The sequence below is a fragment of the Scyliorhinus canicula genome, chromosome 16 (genome assembly GCF_902713615.1).
Source record: "Scyliorhinus canicula chromosome 16, sScyCan1.1, whole genome shotgun sequence".
NCBI classification, from domain to species: domain Eukaryota; kingdom Metazoa; phylum Chordata; class Chondrichthyes; order Carcharhiniformes; family Scyliorhinidae; genus Scyliorhinus; species Scyliorhinus canicula.
Window position 1 is genome coordinate 126899414 of NC_052161.1, and position 17456 is coordinate 126916869.

At 47.7% G+C, this 17456-nt stretch overlaps 1 protein-coding gene across 10 annotated transcripts in view; it reads right to left on the reverse strand.

Annotated features, from left to right (window-relative positions):
* Nucleotides 1–17456, reverse strand: part of plch2a (phospholipase C, eta 2a) — a 312536-nt gene that overhangs the window by 104060 nt on the left and 191020 nt on the right. For all 10 annotated transcript variants that reach the window (XM_038822387.1, XM_038822389.1, XM_038822384.1 and 7 more), the window contains exons 6-9: nucleotides 10099–10192; nucleotides 8128–8331; nucleotides 4760–4880; nucleotides 2632–2803 (exon numbers count right to left, since the gene is read on the reverse strand). In XM_038822387.1, coding sequence (XP_038678315.1) covers nucleotides 2632–2803; nucleotides 4760–4880; nucleotides 8128–8331; nucleotides 10099–10192 — 591 coding nt within the window. The remainder of the gene's footprint in view (nucleotides 1–2631; nucleotides 2804–4759; nucleotides 4881–8127; nucleotides 8332–10098; nucleotides 10193–17456) is intronic.

Sequence of the window (17456 nt, forward strand, 5' to 3'; positions counted from 1 at the left end):
GCCAAGGGGAGGTGCATTCGCAAAGCAGTCAAACGTGTTATTCCTTCCAACACACACCAATGACAGGGGCTAAAATCGAGATCAATTCCTGGCCAGCCTTCTGATGGAAAACAGTTGGATCCTCTGCCATTACTATCCATAGCTCCAGACTGCAACTTGTGTTCAACTTGCCACAAAGCTCAGACTCCCTGAGTGATTTGGAAGATACTCCTGTCACCTCCTTGCTTTTTGATCCTCTTTATTCCCTCCTCCCTTGGGTGTCAAGCCTCCCATGAAATGCATCAACGCTCTCTGCATCAAACACTCCATGTGACAGACTGGTCCATAATCTCATTGTTAATATCGCCTCAATTCTTGAATGGATTTGCTAGCACCTATCTCACATTCATGCCCCTTTGCTTTGGGCTCAGCCACAAGTGGAAACAATTTCCCAGATTCCAATCTATTGCAGTGGGAACACTCTCACACAGGAGGGACGCTACCTGAAGAGAAGCACGGCAGGTCTCCCCGAGTCCTGGTCAACAGGTTCGATTCCCGGCTTAGGTCACTGCCTGTGCGGAGTCTGCATGTTCTCCCCGTGTGTGCGTGGGTTTCCTCCGGGTGCTCCGGTTTCCTCCCACAGTCCAAAGATTGACAGGTTAGGTCAGGGGTGGGCAAACTACGGCCCGCGGGCCGCAGGTCTTTATGCGGCCCACCAAGATCAAGTCATTAAAAAAAAAAATTATTTAAAAAATTTTTTTTTAAAATTTTTAAAAAAAATTTTTTTTAAAAATAAGGTTAATGGGGGGGCTGTTGGGTTACTGGTATAGGGTGGATACGTTGACTTGAGTAGGGTGATCATTGCTCGGCACAACATCGAGGGCCGAAGGGCCTGTTCTGTGCTGTACTGTTCTGTGTTCTATGTTCTATATGAGGCGCCCAGAATCATAACAGGGTGAAGCGCCATTGTTGAAAAGTAGAGAAAAAGAGGGCTAAAGGCAGGATGCCGCCGGGGGAAGCGCTGAGGTATATGCCGCACGCTAATTGGTTACAACCGGGACTATTAATTAATATACTATGCGGCCCTTTAAAATTGTGAATTTCTGAATGTGGCCCTTGCACGGAAAAGTTTGCCCACCTCTGGGTTAGGTGGATTGACCATTCGTGTCCAAGATTGCCCTGAGTGTTGGGTGGGGTTATTGGGTTATGGGGATAGGGTGTGGGCTTGGGCAGGGTGCACTTTTCAAGAGCCAGTGCAGACTCGATGGGCCGAATGGCCTGCTTCTGCACTGTAAATTCTACGATTTCTGTGAACACTATGGTCAAAGCTTTCCGGCTGTTCCCACTGCGCGATCTTACGGGACCGCCAACGCCGACTACCCCCCACCCCCACCATTGGTGGGGGTGTAAACAATGGGAAAAGCTGTGGACAGCGGCGTGACTGCCAGCCCCCCCCCCCCCCCCCCCCCCCGCCAGCACAATGGTGACGGCCTCCGCAAAATATGCTGATGTGGGAGCAAATCCCACCCTATCTCCCAACCAAAAATAAAAATCTAGGTCGCGATCTACCCAAATGGGAAGAAAGGCCTATCGTGCGCCCGATTAGTGAATCACCACTAATGATCAGAGAAACACCACGCCATCAAACGGCTGTTGGGGTAGATCAGGGGCCTCAGCGGGGAGCACACAGCCGAGGCCTCACTCAGTCCCGTATTCTGCACTCAGGAACTTCACCCACCAGAAATGGCGTCCCGATCTCTCCACCCCATGAGACTCATCAGATCCCCCCAAGCTCCAACTCACCATCAAGGGGGTCCTCGGCAACCCCCACACACAGGGCACTCCAACTGGCCCCATCCCCACCACACAAAAGATGGCAGCTGAGCACCATCAGCCTGGCAGTGCCCCTGCCACCTGAGCAGCCAGTACCAGGTTGGCACCCTGCCCAGAGGGCAAGCACCCAGGGGCCTCCAATCCCCTGGGACACCCCACAAGTACCATTTGTAGAGGACCAGCACTGAACAGCACTCACCCGAAATCTCCACAGCAAAGGGGTTAGATCCATGGCCGTGGGCGGATCTTGGGAATGCAGAGCGAGCTGTCTCACTCTAATATCCAGACTTGCTAGAAAGTGATCCCGCCCACAATGGGAGGGATTCACACCTCCTGAGATCGCGTTAGATCCCGCGAGGTGCGGCCCGCCGGCTTTATCCGGGAGGAGGGATCTCCCGGGACTACCGCCCACACTGCGCTGCTTTCCGAGTGCGACACGGCCGGTAGATCCCGCCGCCCCGAGTCGTTGTCTCGGATTGAAACCTGCTGTGCACAAACGGCCCACCGCATTTCCTACGTTACAACAACCACCAGCAGCTCAGTGGCTGTGAAGTTGTTCAAAGATCCCTGAGCCTACGGAAGGTAATTTATAAAGGCAAATAATTTGTGTTGAACAGAACCCTTTAATTGTGGCAGAGGGAGGGGGAGGGGCATGTTACCGTAGCAACGTCAGAAAATAATTAAATTGACAGCTTTCTTTTCCTCAAATTGGATTCAGATAAAACATAATAGGCTATAATCAGTCTCTATGAAAAACATGTTTATAATGGCCTCATCAAGTCTCACTAAATATTAATAAAGATTTGATTGCCTCCGTACCTTCACCAGGATCTTGCCCTTCAGGCTCTCGGGTGAAGGAAGCTGTGTCATGTCTTCCTCATGTACTGAAGTAACGTCAAGTTTATCACCCAAGATCTCACACAGGCCCTGAGCCATCTTCTTCTGCTGGGGGACGCTGCAGTGGTTTTCAACTGAGAGGATGACTGGGTATCTGCAATTCAGAATCGAACCGAACCATCAACAGAGTTATAAAACTGTCAAAACTCAATGGGGGACAGATCAAGCAACCCGCCAAGGAGGCGGCCCCCCCAGCTGGGATTTCCCATTGACTGCACCCCTCGTCATCGGGAAACCCGTGTGCTGTGGGTGGGACCGGAATATCCCGCCGGCGTGCACAGCCGGTAAATTCCGCCCCACGGCTGGGATTTTCCAGCCCCGTCCACCGGCAGGATCTTCCGGTCCCGCTGGTGTCAATGGATGTTTGGCTGGCTGTTCCCATTCATCCCGCCCAGGACCGGAACATCCCGGCCAATGTTACTCTGCAATGCCACAGGGCTGGTGTGGAATGTGGGCAACTTCACATTGAGGCTGCTCTTCGAAGGGTGGGGCTCGTTGCTGAGGTAGAGGGAGCTTTACTCTGTATCTAACCCCGTGCTGTACCTGTCCTGCGAGTGTTTGATGGGGACAGTGTAGAGGGAGCTTTACTCTGTATCTAACCCCGTGCTGTACCTGTACTGGGAGTGTTTGATGGGGACAGTGTAGAGGGAGCTTTACTCTGTATCTAACCCCGTGCTGTACCTGTCCTGGGAGTGTTTGATGGGGACAGTGTAGAGGGAGCTTTACTCTGTATCTAACCCCGTGCTGTACCTGTACTGGGAGTGTTTGATGGGGACAGTGTAGAGGGAGCTTTACTCTGTAACTAACCCCGTGCTGTACCTGTCCTGGGAGTGTTTGATGGGGACAGTGTAGAGGGAGCTTTACTCTGTATCTAACCCCGTGCTGTACCTGTCCTGGGAGTGTTTGATGGGGACAGTGTAGAGGGAGCTTTACTCTGTATCTAACCCCGTGCTGTACCTGTCCTGGGAGGGTTTGATGGGGACAGTGTAGAGGGAGCTTCACTCTGTATCCAACCCCGTGCTGTACCTGTCCTGGGGGGGGTTTGATGGGGACAGTGTAGAGGGAGCTTCACTCTGTATCCAACCCCGTGCTGTACCTGTCCTGGGAGGGTTTGATGGGGACAGTGTAGAGGGAGCTTTACTCTGTATATAACCCCGTGCTGTACCTGTCCTGGGGGGGTTTGATGGGGACAGTGTAGAGGGAGCTTCACTCTGTATCCAACCCCGTGCTGTACCTGTCCTGGGAGGGTTTGATGGGGACAGTGTAGAGGGAGCTTTACTCTGTATATAACCCCGTGTTGTACCTGTCCTGGGAGGGTTTGATGGGGACAGTGTGGAGGGAGCTTTACTCTGTATCTAACCCCGTGCTGTACCTGTTCTGGGAGTGTTTGATGGGGACAGTGTAGAGGGAGCTTTACTCTGTATCTAACCCCATGCTGTACCTGTCCTGCGAGTGTTTGATGGGGACAGTGTAGAGGGAGCTTCACTCTGTATCTAACCCCGTGCTGTACCTGTCCTGGGAGTTTTTGATGGGGACAGTGTAGAAGGAGCTTTACTCTGTATCTAACCCCGTGCTGTACCTGTCCTGGGAGTGTTTGATGGAGACACTGTAGAGGGAGCTTTACTCTGTATCTAACCCCGTGCTGTACCTGTCCTGCGAGTGTTTGATGGGGACAGTGGAGAGGGAGCTTTACTCTGTATCTAACCCCGTGCTGTACCTGTCCTGGGAGTGTTTGATGGGGACAGTGTAGAGGGAGCTTTACTCTGTATCTAACCCTGTGCTGTACCTGTCCTGGGAGTGTTTGATGGGGACAGTGTAGAGGGAGCTTTGCTCTGTATCTAACCCCGTGCTGTACCTGTCCTGGGAGTGTTTGATGGGGACAGTGTAGAGGAGCTTTACTCTGTATCTAACTCCGAGCTGTCCATGCGCTAGAAGTGATGATGGGTCAGTGAGGAATAAAAATCACTTTAAGCCTCTGTTTAAATTGGGCTTACTGCTTCTTTTCATTAGTTTGCTGCCATGAGTCATACATCATAATCTCAGCACTCACTCAGATTTCGCAAAGGCGTATTTGTTGATAGTTTCGATCACATCTCGGAAGAGGATCTTGGAGGTGAGTGTGTACCCATGGTGAACAATGGGTTCTCCGTCTGGTCCATCCCAACAGTCAACTGCAAGACAACATAATTACTCAGAAAAGGCACTGCTTACAGCAGCTATCCTGAAAGCAGCCCTTTGTTTTCAAAACCCTCCAGGGCAACAACCCTCACCACCTCTGTGACCTCCTCCAACCCCAAAACCCTACAAAATATCTGCTCTCCTCTTGTGGCCTCTCATGCATTCCCGATTTTAATCATCCCCCCATTGATGGCTGCACCTTTTCCTGCCTGGACCTCAAGCTCTCCACCCCTCTTCCTTCTTTCGGGAAACTCTGAAATCGTAACTCTTTGATCAATCTTTTGGTGACCCCTTTTTGCCTCTTGTAGTTTCGCCAAAACCTTTATTTGGTGACCCTCTTGTGAAGCGGCTCGGCACTTTATTGCAACATTCAAGGTGTTATATCAATGCAAGTTGCTGTAACACCAAGCTACCAACGATATTGAACTGCTGACTAAACTGGAAACATTCAACCATGTCTTGGAAGGTCAGCTGATGAATGAGGTGACAAGCGTCTTCCCCAATCTGACGGCTACAAACTTGTCCCAGTCATGCTTCTTAACAGGGCTATTTGAAGGGTGGTGTGTGGAGCAGTGGTTAGCACTGGGATTACGGTGCTGAGGACCCGGGTTCGGATCCCGGCCCTGGGTCAGTGTCTGTGTGGAGTTTGCACATTCTCCCCGTGTCTGCATGGGTCTCACCCCCACAACCCAAAGCTGTGCAGGATAGGTGGATTGGCCATGCTAAATGGCCCCTTAATTGGAATAAAAATAATTGGGCACTCTAAATTTATTTGAAGAAATGAGAAAGGAGGGAGGAAGAGGTGCCCTGATACCTGAAGATGTCGCACTGATTAATTGCAATTTTAAAAAAAATTTAGAATACCCAATTCATTTTTTCCAAGTAAGGTGCAATTTAGCGTGGCCAATCCACCTATCCTGCACATCTTTTGGGTTGTGGGGGCGAAACCCACGCAAACACGGGGAGAATGTGCAAACTCCACACGGACAGTGAGCCAGAGCCGGGATCGAACCTGGGAACCCGGCGCTGTGAGGCAGCAGTGCTAACCACTGTGCCACCGTGCTGCCCGATTAATTGCAATTTTTGGGGGATGGTACAAGTCGCCTCCACACACAGCATCTTCCACTGGAGATGGGAAATGTGTTGGCTGGAACACAACAGGATGTTTCAAGGATCAGGGAGAGGGTGCACTGGCCCTCGGACACAGCTCTGAGGGTTCTGGTGGAGGAGCTTCAGAAGAAGAGGATGTCCTCTACCCACAGGGGCTGGAGACCACTGGTACTGCTCTGCCTGCTCTAATTTCTTCCCATTCAACTTCTAGACCAAGGGGGAGACCCCGAGTAAATTCCCAATCCCTTTGTCCTGGTGGCTCCTGTGATGAACAAAGAGGTGGAGGGGTACGCCATTCACACTCTCTTCAGCTGGCGCCCTCAGTGAATTTTGGGGGAAAATGTCGATAAGCCTGAACAAAGTGTCACAGAAAATCGCCAGACACGAAACTCCTCTTCAAACAAAGTGAGGTCAGTCCATCTTCAACAGCAGGTGAGTAGTGAAAGCTGACCAACGCTTCAGCGCCTGAAGTATCCAGGGAAAATCCCCCCCAATAACCTGCCCAAACGTTGCACCCCAAATCCTTTTTCCTGGAAACTCCAGTAAAAGAATTCCAAAATAAGTAAGTAACGTCGCCCAGATGACCGGAGGCTGCTTTCCCCTTTGAGGGGGAGAGCTGACTGGTGGCGATTTAACCCGAGGATCGTCACACCTCAGGCGAGGGTCAAGGTTGAGAAGGCGGGGCCTTCATGAACAACCTCAGCTGGTGCGGGGATTGAACCGGCGCTGTTGACCTCGCTCTGCATCGCGAACCAGCTGTCCAGCCAACTGTGCTAAACCGGCCCAAGACCCAAAATGCAGCCGAGTTCCCACCAGTTCCGCAGTAACTGGCACACAGTGTCGTTGATACGGTGTCAAGTAGTTTGCAGCTGTGTTCCTGTTACTATAATGGGCCACTTGAAAACCAATACATATTTTGTGTTTGCATTGTGTTTTTGCTTTATAAAACTCTGTTTAGAAACTCACTTGGAAAGAAGATTATCATGTTCGTTCAGTAGCTGTTGTAAAGGTAGCTGTTGCCAATTTATTTTAATGACAATTCTAACATTTATAAAATTGCAGCCATTCTGTGCTGACTGTTATAATGGAAATATTAATGCCTATTGTAATAAGTTCTTTGTGAAACTGTGGAGTGTTGTCACCTCGGAATTGCGACTGACAGTGGGGTCAGGTGTCATCAGATGACAGGGCAAATACTGTGACATATTCTGATTCGGTTTTTAGACTTTCCCTTACAGCCTTAACTACCGGTTGGCAGCAGAGAAAGAGAATCTTCTTTTCATTCCATCTTGCGTCATCTGTTTCTGCCCAAATAAACATAAGACACTCTAACCGGCAATTTTGACGTTGAGATTAATGGTTACCCTGTTTGGATTATGCACGAAAGAAAGATCTTCATTTATATCGCACCTTTTTTTATTTCAGGATGTCCCAAAGTGCTTTCCAGCCAATAAAGTACATTTTTACAGTACAGACACTACTGTAATGCAGGAAACGTGACAACCAATTGACACAAAGCAACCTCCTAAAAACAGCAATATATCAATGACCAGGTAATCTGTTTGAAATGAAATAAAATGAAAATCGCTTATTGTCACGAGTAGGCTCCAATGAAGTTACTGTGAAAAGCCCCTAGTCGCCACATTCCGGCGCCTGTTCGGGGAGGCTGGTATGGGAATTGAACCGTGCTGCTGGCCTGCCTTGGTCTGCTTTAACGGCCAGCGATTTAGCCCTGCAGTGATGTTAGTTGAGGGATGAATATTGACCAAGACACAGGGGAGAACTCCCCTGCTCCTCTTCAAAATAGCGCCGTGGGATCTTTCACATTAACCTGAAAGGACAAACGCGGCTGCAGTTTAATGTCTTGTCCAAAGGTCAGCACCTCGGACAGCGACGCACTCCTCGGTGCTTCACTGGAGCGCCATCCCAGAGATGACGTGGAATGGGACCCAAACTTACAATCTTCTGTGTCGGAGGCCCCTGAGCTATGACTGACACATTTTAAAAACGTGGACGTTTTAAGTGGTGGAGACCTGGGAGCGATATTCGCACCTCCTGCAATGCGAGGTGCATCCCGGAGAGAAATGTACAATTAGACCCAGAAGGGAGAGTGAGCAGTCTTGGTCTTACCTTCGACACAGCGACAGCCAGTTTGCAGCACCCAAGCATACATGTCCACTCGGGACTGAGACATCAGCTGGTCCCCCATCAGGTAAGTGTTGTGCGAGGAGGCAATGTAATAGTCACTCATGGGTTGTGTCATGTCCTGGTTGACTTTGTAGTGCTCAGGGTTAAAGATATCGCCAGCTGGGCTTCGCATGTAGTTCGTGAAACCTGGGGGATGAAAAGAAGTTTGATAATTTTAACCCTGAAAATGATAAAGATTTCTTTTGTTAGAGAGAGATATTCAGGGATATCGAGCTCAGGAAGGTCGATGGAGCTGGCAAATCAGAGCAGCCATTATATAATTGAATAGTAGAATAGGCTTAAGGGGCTGAATGGCCTCCTCCTCTTTCTAGATAGGAATAGCAATCAACCGCCTGGTAACTGGGATGGAATATAAAAGGAGGCGGGATATTGGAGGTTCCACTGTGCTGTGATCTAATATCCAGGGGCTGAATTTTTTACAAGCGGCAAAGTCTCCAAGCATGGTGTCATTGCAACAACCCCAGGTTACAAGTCTTAACTGGGACAATCATAAAAGGAATATTATTGACCAGTAGTATTTCTTCCTTTGTAATATCTTTTTAAAAATAAAATTAGAGTCTTTTTTTCCCCAATTAAGGGGCAATTTAGCATGGCCAATCCACCTACCCTGCACATCTTTGGGCTGTGGGGGCGAAATCCACGCAGACACGGGGAGAATATGCAAACTCCACACGGACAGTGACCCAGAGCCCGGATCGAACCTGGGCCCTCAGCGCTGTCAGGCAGCAGTGCTAACCACTGCACCACTGTGCCGCCCTCTTTCTTTGCAATATCAATGGATAAACACAATGTTCTTGAGCATCAAAATTAAAAATTCTCTTATCCAAACTGGGTTCATGCCTTGTAAGATCAGTTGATGATTTGGGTCCCATGACTGACATCAGTGTTAACTGGGAAAGTCTATTTTCTTTCAGAACAATCAGTCATGATCTGTATCCTCTGACTCCTGTTGGAAAAGGGATGCGAGCTTGTGAGTTAGCATGTGTGTGTGTGGGCACCACGGTGGCGCAGTGGATTAGCCCTGTTGCCCCACGGCGCCGAGGACACAGGTTCGATCCCGGCTCCGGGTCACTGTCCTTGTGGCGTTTGTACATTGATAGAATTTATAGTGCAGAAGGAGGCCTTTCGGCCCATCGAGTCTGCACCTGCTCTTGGAAAGAGCACCCTATCCCCATAACCCCCCACCCTATCCCCATAACCCAGTAACCCCACCCAACACTAAGGGCAATTTTTGGACACTAAGGGCAATTTTAGCCTGGCCAATCCACCTAACCTGCACATCTTTGGACTGTGGGAGGAAACTGGAGCACCCGGAGGAAACCCACGCACACACGGGGAGAACGTGCAGACTCCGCACAGAGAGTGACCCAAGCCAGGAATTGAACCTGGGACCCTGGAGCTGTGAAGCAATTGTGCTAACCACTATGCTACCGTGCTGCCCGTGTTTGCATGGGTTTCGCCGCCACAACCCAAAGATGTGCAATCTAGGTGGATTGGCCACGCAAAATTGCCCCTTAATTGGAAAAAATGAATTGGGTACTCTGAATTTAAAAAAAATATATGTGTGTGTGTGGGTTTGTGAATGAATGTGAACACACACGTGTATGCTCATGTGTATGTGCACGTTTGTATGTGTTTGTATGTTTTTGTGTGTGTATTTTTGTGTGCGCGTCTGTGTGTGTGAGAGCTATTGATAAAGGGACAGGGTCAAGGCTCTCCTGTGATACCCGTCATTCGACTAAGAGTCTGCAAACATCCACTGGCTGGGCAGAATCGTGAGGAATGGCTACCTGGGCAAAGTACCAGAGGGTGGGCAGTGCCTGTGGAACCACGGCCTCAGCAAAGAATCATCAAGGAGAGAGATTACGGGGGTGAGGGGACACACAAACTTACCGTCAATCCCGAGGACCCCTTGCTTCTGGTTCTCCAGACACGGCTCAAACTTATCCACAATCTCCAGACAATGCTCCTTCATAACACCTTTCATCTGTTGAGTAGAGGGTGGGAATGATGAGAGAGGCTCAGAGATGGATTCACCTTCCTGCTTTATGTCTCATTAGACATCCTGCTGCACACACAGACAGCTGGATGTTTAATCACAGGGGATGGTTTCTAATCCTGTTGCTCAGTGTCGCAGGATGTCCTGATTACTTGTAGCCACTGAAGGTTCAACACTGTTCAGGCCTATCGATCCACAGAAAGATAATAAGGTTGGTCTGGCCACAGGGGAGCTGTTAGTTGATAGCAAACAGTCGAGATCTCTGTGCTCATTCAATTCTGGTCTCCTGCACAAACCCCAGCAAGTGTAGGGACTTGGCCATTTGCAGGATTTATTTCTCCCAAGCATGTTACACTTAACTACTGCCATTATTCACATACTTTAACACAAAATGTTACTTCCTGAAAGCATTACAGAAACATTAATGGCTCACATTTTAAATCCCAGAAATATTTGAACCAGTGTACACTGAGGTCATTCTTTTTTATCGGGAAGCAGAGATGAAGGAACCTGCAGGCTACATTCAAACGGGCAGTAGAAAAGCTGAGTTCAATCAAGATTTAGGGTCAATACAGCGTAGGAAAACTGCGGGAGGAGGGGAAATCCAATTAGAATGAATCAGTGTCGGAGATGGTGTAATTATCATAGAATTTACAGTGCAGGAGGAGGCCACTCGGCCCATCGAGTCGGCACCGGCTCTTGGAAAGAGCAGCCTACCCGAGGTCAACACCTCCACCCTATCCCCATAACCCAGTAACCCCACCCAACACTAAGGGCAATTTTGGACACTAAGGACAATTTATCATGGCCAATCCACCCAACCTGCACATCTTTGGACTGTGGGAGGAAACCGGAGCACCCGGAGGAAACCCATGCACACACGGGGAGGATCTGCAGACTCCACACAGACAGTGACCCAAGCCGGAATCGAACCTGGGACCCTGAAGCTGTGAAGCAATTGTGCTAGCCACAATGCTACCGTGCTGCCCTAAGATGGTAAGATTAAAAAATTCCTGTATTCAATACCTATTACTATTACAAATTAAGCAATGATCTTTGCACAGTTTTCTAAAGCGGTCTCCCCTGATAAAACCTGAAACGTTTCGAAGCTGAGGGCAGAATTTCACCAAAATTCAAAAGTAAACAAAAAAGTAGAATTCGCAAACGGTCTCTGAAAATACCCACCCCGTTTTCCATAAAACTGATCAAATGTTGGTATTTGCACAGGCTGAGTACTGGTGACGTATTGATTTATACTGGCTTAATATTGATATTAACAGGTCAATATTGACAGGTTGGCTGAGTGGTCCCAACAATTGGCTAAATATTGATATACACGGGCTCAATATAAGCACAGACTGGTTAAATATTGATATATATTGATTGACACTGGGCCATGGGGAATGTAAGAATCATTTTGGATCGCCCTCGCAAAGTGCTGATACAGATATGATGGGCTGAATGGCCTCCTCAATCATAGTAAACACTTATGATTCTACAATTCTGACACTTCCTAGTTTAGCTCCAGTTCTATCTCTGCACCAGACAACCCTTTGTTAAATGCCACTTTGGTGTCTGTTGCTAAGGGCCCAAAGTAACAAGAGCTTCACCTTCGATCCAGTTTGCGAGTGAACACTGACATCTATGCAAACATTTATCACATCTAAATGCCTCAAAAGTGCTTCATGCAACGAATTACTTTCAGATTGTTCAGATGAAGGGAAGCAAATCAATAATAGCAACTGCCGACAAACAACAATGAGATGAATGAACGGCTCATCAGACTTTGATTAATTGGAGATCTTGGCCTGAGCTTTCACTGAACATTCTGTCCTCCAAACAGCAACATGAGATCCTTAACTTTCACCTGAACAGGAAGATGGGGCCTAAGTTCAAAGCCTCATCCACAAAGACAGCACAGGAATGCCAACCGGTTTATGTGCTCGAGTACTGGAGTGAGGCCCAAAGCGGCAACGCTCGGAGCCGTGGGGAGGGGAAGTGGCGGCCATTGAGTGTAACGCACTGAGACCCGCCAAGAGTTGCCAGAAGCTGATCAGGCAGGGCCAGCTGAAAACCCGTGGCTAATTTGGCGTGAACTCATCGGGAAACAAAGTCAGGTGACCCAATGCCAAAGAAGGCAGGATAGCCTCCTAATCTGAAGCTCCGTCGGACCCTTACAAGATCATTGTCTTGAAGAGAGAGGGTACATTGACTATTGAATCTTCAGTGGGACTTGATATCGTAGGCACACGTACCAAAGGCACTGGTCTCCACGGGGCGGTTTTGAGGTAACAACCAGCACATTGAGGTCTGGACCCAGGAAAGTTGAATATGGAATTAAATATTTTGGTTTGGAATGCCACGTTTTGGAAAATGGATACTGCTGAGGGCAACAACACTTTAATTTCCAGGGGAGACCCCTCCCTCCCTCAACTGAGTCACCTATGACCTTGAGTGGTGAAGGTACCCCTGCATCCCCACCCCCCACCCCCAATGCTTGTCACAGGGTGGGACCTCTCTCTGATCCCATGAACTTTGACTGACCACAGTGGAGGACCAAATATGTCTGTCATGCATCATTTAGCTGACAGAATGTTACAGCAATGGGCGCTCAGAAAGTGAGTGCACAGAGGAAAGAGACAGTTGGAAAGGGACACAGTGAGAAAGAAAGGCAAAGGGAGAGTAGGAGAGAGATAATGATAAAGAGAAAAAGAAAGAAAAGACAGTGAGACAGGGAGAACCAGCAAGGTAAGGAGAGAAAAGAAAGTGAGCGTAGGGTAGACAGACAGAGGGAAAGATAAAGTGGGAGAGAGACAGTGTGAGACAGATAGGCACAAAAAGAAGGTGGGAGAGAGAGGAACAGAGATACAAACACAAGAAAGCAGTTCAAACGGGCAGAAACAGAAGGAAGCGACTTGTGTTCATCAAGGAAAGAAAAGAACCGGGATAAAGGCAGAGGAAGACAGTGAGAGATGGATAGACAGAAAGAAAGACACAAATGGGGAGAGAGGGAGACAAAGAGGGAAAGAAAGCAAGAACCAGCGAGACAGATTCACCTAAAATGGCGGGGGGAACCAATGCAAGGAGTCAGAGGAAGGGGAAACACTGAAAAGAACAAAAGACAGAAAGGGGAATAAGAAAAGTGATAGGCAGAGAAATCAAGGACAGAAACAGACAGGGCCACAGTGAAAAATAATGGGAACGAAACAAGGAATGTTAAAAGGGCAAACCTTAAGGCTTTGTGCCTTAATGTGCGGAGCATTTGCAATAAAGTGGATGAATTAATCACGCATATAGGCCTAAATAGGTATGATTAGTCAAGATTACCGAGGCATGGGGGTAGCACGGTGGTACAGTTAGCTCTGCTGCCTACGGCGCTGAGGACCCCCGGCCCTGGGTCACTGTCTGTGTGGAGTTTGCACATTCTCCTCGTGTCTGCATGGGTTTCACTCCCACAACCCAAAAGATGGGCAGGGTAGGTGGATTGGCCATGCTAAATTGCCCCTTAATTGGAAAAATAAATAATTGGGTACTCTAAATTTTTTTTTTAAATGATTACCGAGGCATTGCTGCAGGGCGATCAGGGATGGGGATTGAACATCCAGGGGTAGTCAGTATTTAGGAAGGACAGACAGAAAGGAAAAGGCAGTGGGGTTGTCTTGCTGGTCATGGAGGAGATGCATGCAATAGTGAGGAAGGTTATTAGCTCTAAGGATATGGAATCTGCATGGGTAGAGCTAAGAAACATCTTGGGGCAAAAAATGTTATTGGGGTTTGTACATAGACCTCCAAACTGTAGTGGCGATGTTGGAAGTGGCATTAAACAAGACATGAATGCGATAAAAGAACATCTGTAATTAGGGGTGACGCTAATCTGCACTTAGATTGGGCAAATCAAGTTTGTAACAATACCGTAGCGTAGGAATTCCTGGAGTGTATACAGGATGGTTTTCGCGACCAATATGTTGAGGAACCAACTGGAGAATAGATCATCCTAGACTGGGTATTGTGTAATGAGAAATGAATAATTGGCAATTTAGTCGTGCAAGGCACTTTGGAGATGAGAGACTATAATATGATAGAATTTTCTATCAAGATGGAGAGTGATGTCGTTCATTCTGAGACTAGGGTCCTGAGTCTGAATAAAGGAAACCACAACAGTATGAGACGCAAAAATAAAATGGGAAAAATGGTCAAACCATGGCTTACGAGGGCAGCATGGTTAGCCCACCTCGCGGCGCTGAGGTCCCGGGTTCGATCCCGGCTCTGGGTCATTCTCTGTGTGGAGTTCGCACATTCTCCCTGTGTTTGCGTGGGTTTCACCCCCACAACCTAAAAGATATGCAAGGTAGCTGGATTGAACGCGCTAAATTTCCCCTTAATTGGAAAAAAAATGAATTGGGTACTCTAAATTTATAAAAGAAAACAATGGCTTACGAGGGAAATTAGAGATAGTATTGGATCCAAGGAAGAAGCGTACAAATTGGCCAAGAAAAAACAGTGAGGATTGGGAGCAGTTTAGAATTCGGCAAGAGGAGGACAAAGAGATTGATTAAGAAGGGGAAAATAGAGTACAAGAGTAAGCTTGCGAGGAACATAGAAACTGACTGTAAAAGTTCCTCGAGATATGTGAAGAGAAAAAGATTGGTGAAGAGAAATGCTGGTCCCTTACTGTCAAATACAGAGGAATTTATAATGGGGAACAAAGAAATGGCTGAGCAACAAAATATTATCTTCACAAATAACATGCCAGAAATTTTTATTTAAAAAAAAATAAAAATTTAGAGTACCCAATTCATTTTCTCCAATTAAGGGGCAATTTAATGTGGCCAATTGACCTACCCTGCACATCTTTGGGTTGTGGGGGCGAAACCCACGCAGACACTGGTAACATGCCAGAAATATTGGGGAACATGTGATTTTTTTTTTTTTTTATAAATTTAGATTACCCAATTATTTTTTCCAATTAAGGGGAATTTAGTGTGGCCAATCCACCTACTCTGCACATTTTTGGGTTGTGGGGGCGAAACCCACGCAGACACAGGGAGAATGTGCAAACTCCACACGGACAGTGACCCAGAGCCGGGATCGAACCTGGGACCTCAGCGCCGTGAGGCGGTTGTGCTAACCACTAGGCCACCGTGCTGCCCGGGAACATGTGATTTAGTGAGAGGGGGGAACTGAAGGAAATCAGCATTAGTAGGGAAATGGTGTTGGGGAAATTGATGGGATTGAAGGCTGAGAGTCCCCAGGACCTGACGATCTACACCCCAGAGTACATACGTAGCCCTAGAAATAGTGGATGCATTGGTGTTCATTTTCCAAGATGCTACAGACTCTGGAACAGCTCCTGCAGTTTGGACGGTGGCTAATGTAATCGCACTATGTAAAAAGGGAGGTAGAGGGAAAACAGGGAATTGTAGACCAGTCAGCCTGATATTGGTAGTGGGGAAGATGCTATAGTGGCAGGATCAGACAGAGTCCGCATGGATTTGCAAAAGGAAAATCATGCTTGAAAAATCTACTGAATTCTTTGAGGATGGAACGAGAGGGGGAGCCAGTGGATGTGGTTTATTTAGACTTTCAGAAGGCTTTCGACAAATTCTCGCCTAAGAGATCAGCGTGTACAGTTAAAGCACAGAGGATTGGGGTAGTGCATTGAGGTGGATAAAAAACTGGTTGGCAGACAAGAAACAAAGAGTAGGAAATGACTAGTGGAGTGCCACAGGGATCGGTGCTTGGACACCAGCTATTCACAATATAATTAATGATTTAGACTGGGTTCGATCCCGGCCCCGGGTCACTGTCCATGTGGAGTTTACACATTGTCCCCATGTCTGCGTGGGTCTCACCCCCACAACCCAAAGGTGGGTAGGTGGATTGATCACGCTAATTTTCCGCTTAAAAAAAAAATGATTTAGATGAGGGAACTAAATGTAATATATGCAAATTTTCAGACACATAAAGCTGGGTGGGAAGGTGAGCTGTGAGGAGGATGCAGAGAAGCTTCAGTGTGATTTGGGCAAGCTCAGTGAGTGGGTAAATGCACGGCTGATACAGTATAATGTGGATAAATGTGAGGTTAGCAGATTATTATCTGAATGGCTATAGATTGAGAGAGGGGAATGTGTAACAAGACATGGGTGCCCTTGTACAGTCGCTGAGGGTCTGCATGCAGGTGTAGCAGGTGGCGAAGAAAGCAAATGGTACATTGACCTTCATAGAGGATTGGAGTACAGGAGCAGGGATGTCTCGCTGCAATTATACAGGGCCTTGGTGAGACCACACCTGGAATATCGTGTGCAGTGTTGATCTCCTTATAGGAAGGATGTCTTTGCTATGGAAACAGCGCAGAGAAGGTTTACCAGACTGATTCCTGGGAGAGCAGGACTGACCTATGAAGAGAGATTGACTAAGTTAGGATTCTATTCGCTGGAGTTTAGAAGAATGAGGGGGGGGGGATCTCATAGAAACCTATAAAATTCTAACAGGACTAGAAAGGGTAGGTGCAAGAAGGATGTTCCTGATGGTGGGTGACAGTCGAAGGATATGTGGGAGGAGAAATTCATTTACGCAGAGAGTGGTGGGCCTGTGGAATTTGCTATCACAGAAAGAGTTGAGGCGGAAACGTTGTTTTGTTTTCAAGACGGAGCTAGATAGTTCTTGGGGCTAAAGGGCTCAAAGGATATGGGAGGAAAGTGGGAACGGATGGGGTGATCAGCCATGATCATAATGAATGGCGGAGCAGTTTGAAGGGCTGAATGGCGTACTCATATCTTCCATGTTCCAGAGTGACCAAGAGGGAGGGAGAGAGAGAAAAAGGATCGGAGAAGTAAGCTGTCATTCCGGCTTTAGCTTCAGCTACCTCCAGATGTGATACACAAGCTGCACAAATCCCTGGAGCTTGGAAACATAGCGCAGGATGGCCCTGAACCATGTCCTTCAACTCGACAATCATTAAAAACAAATCACCAATCTAATAATAAAGATTAAAACTCAATTCTATTTTGGCATTGTGTGAAATTCTGGGGCGTTCGGCACATTTTAAACTGACAACGTTTAGATCACAGAGCTGGCCTTCTGTAAGGAACTATCTTTGAACTGCATGGTTGGATATCACACCCATCACGGAGGGCAGAATGTGTAGGAATGTGGGATATGTCAGAAAGGAGAGATGAGTGTGTTTATTTTTGGAATGCGCACAGCCTGTGAGTTGTAAACATTTTAGACACTGCGCAGAATTTTCACCCCG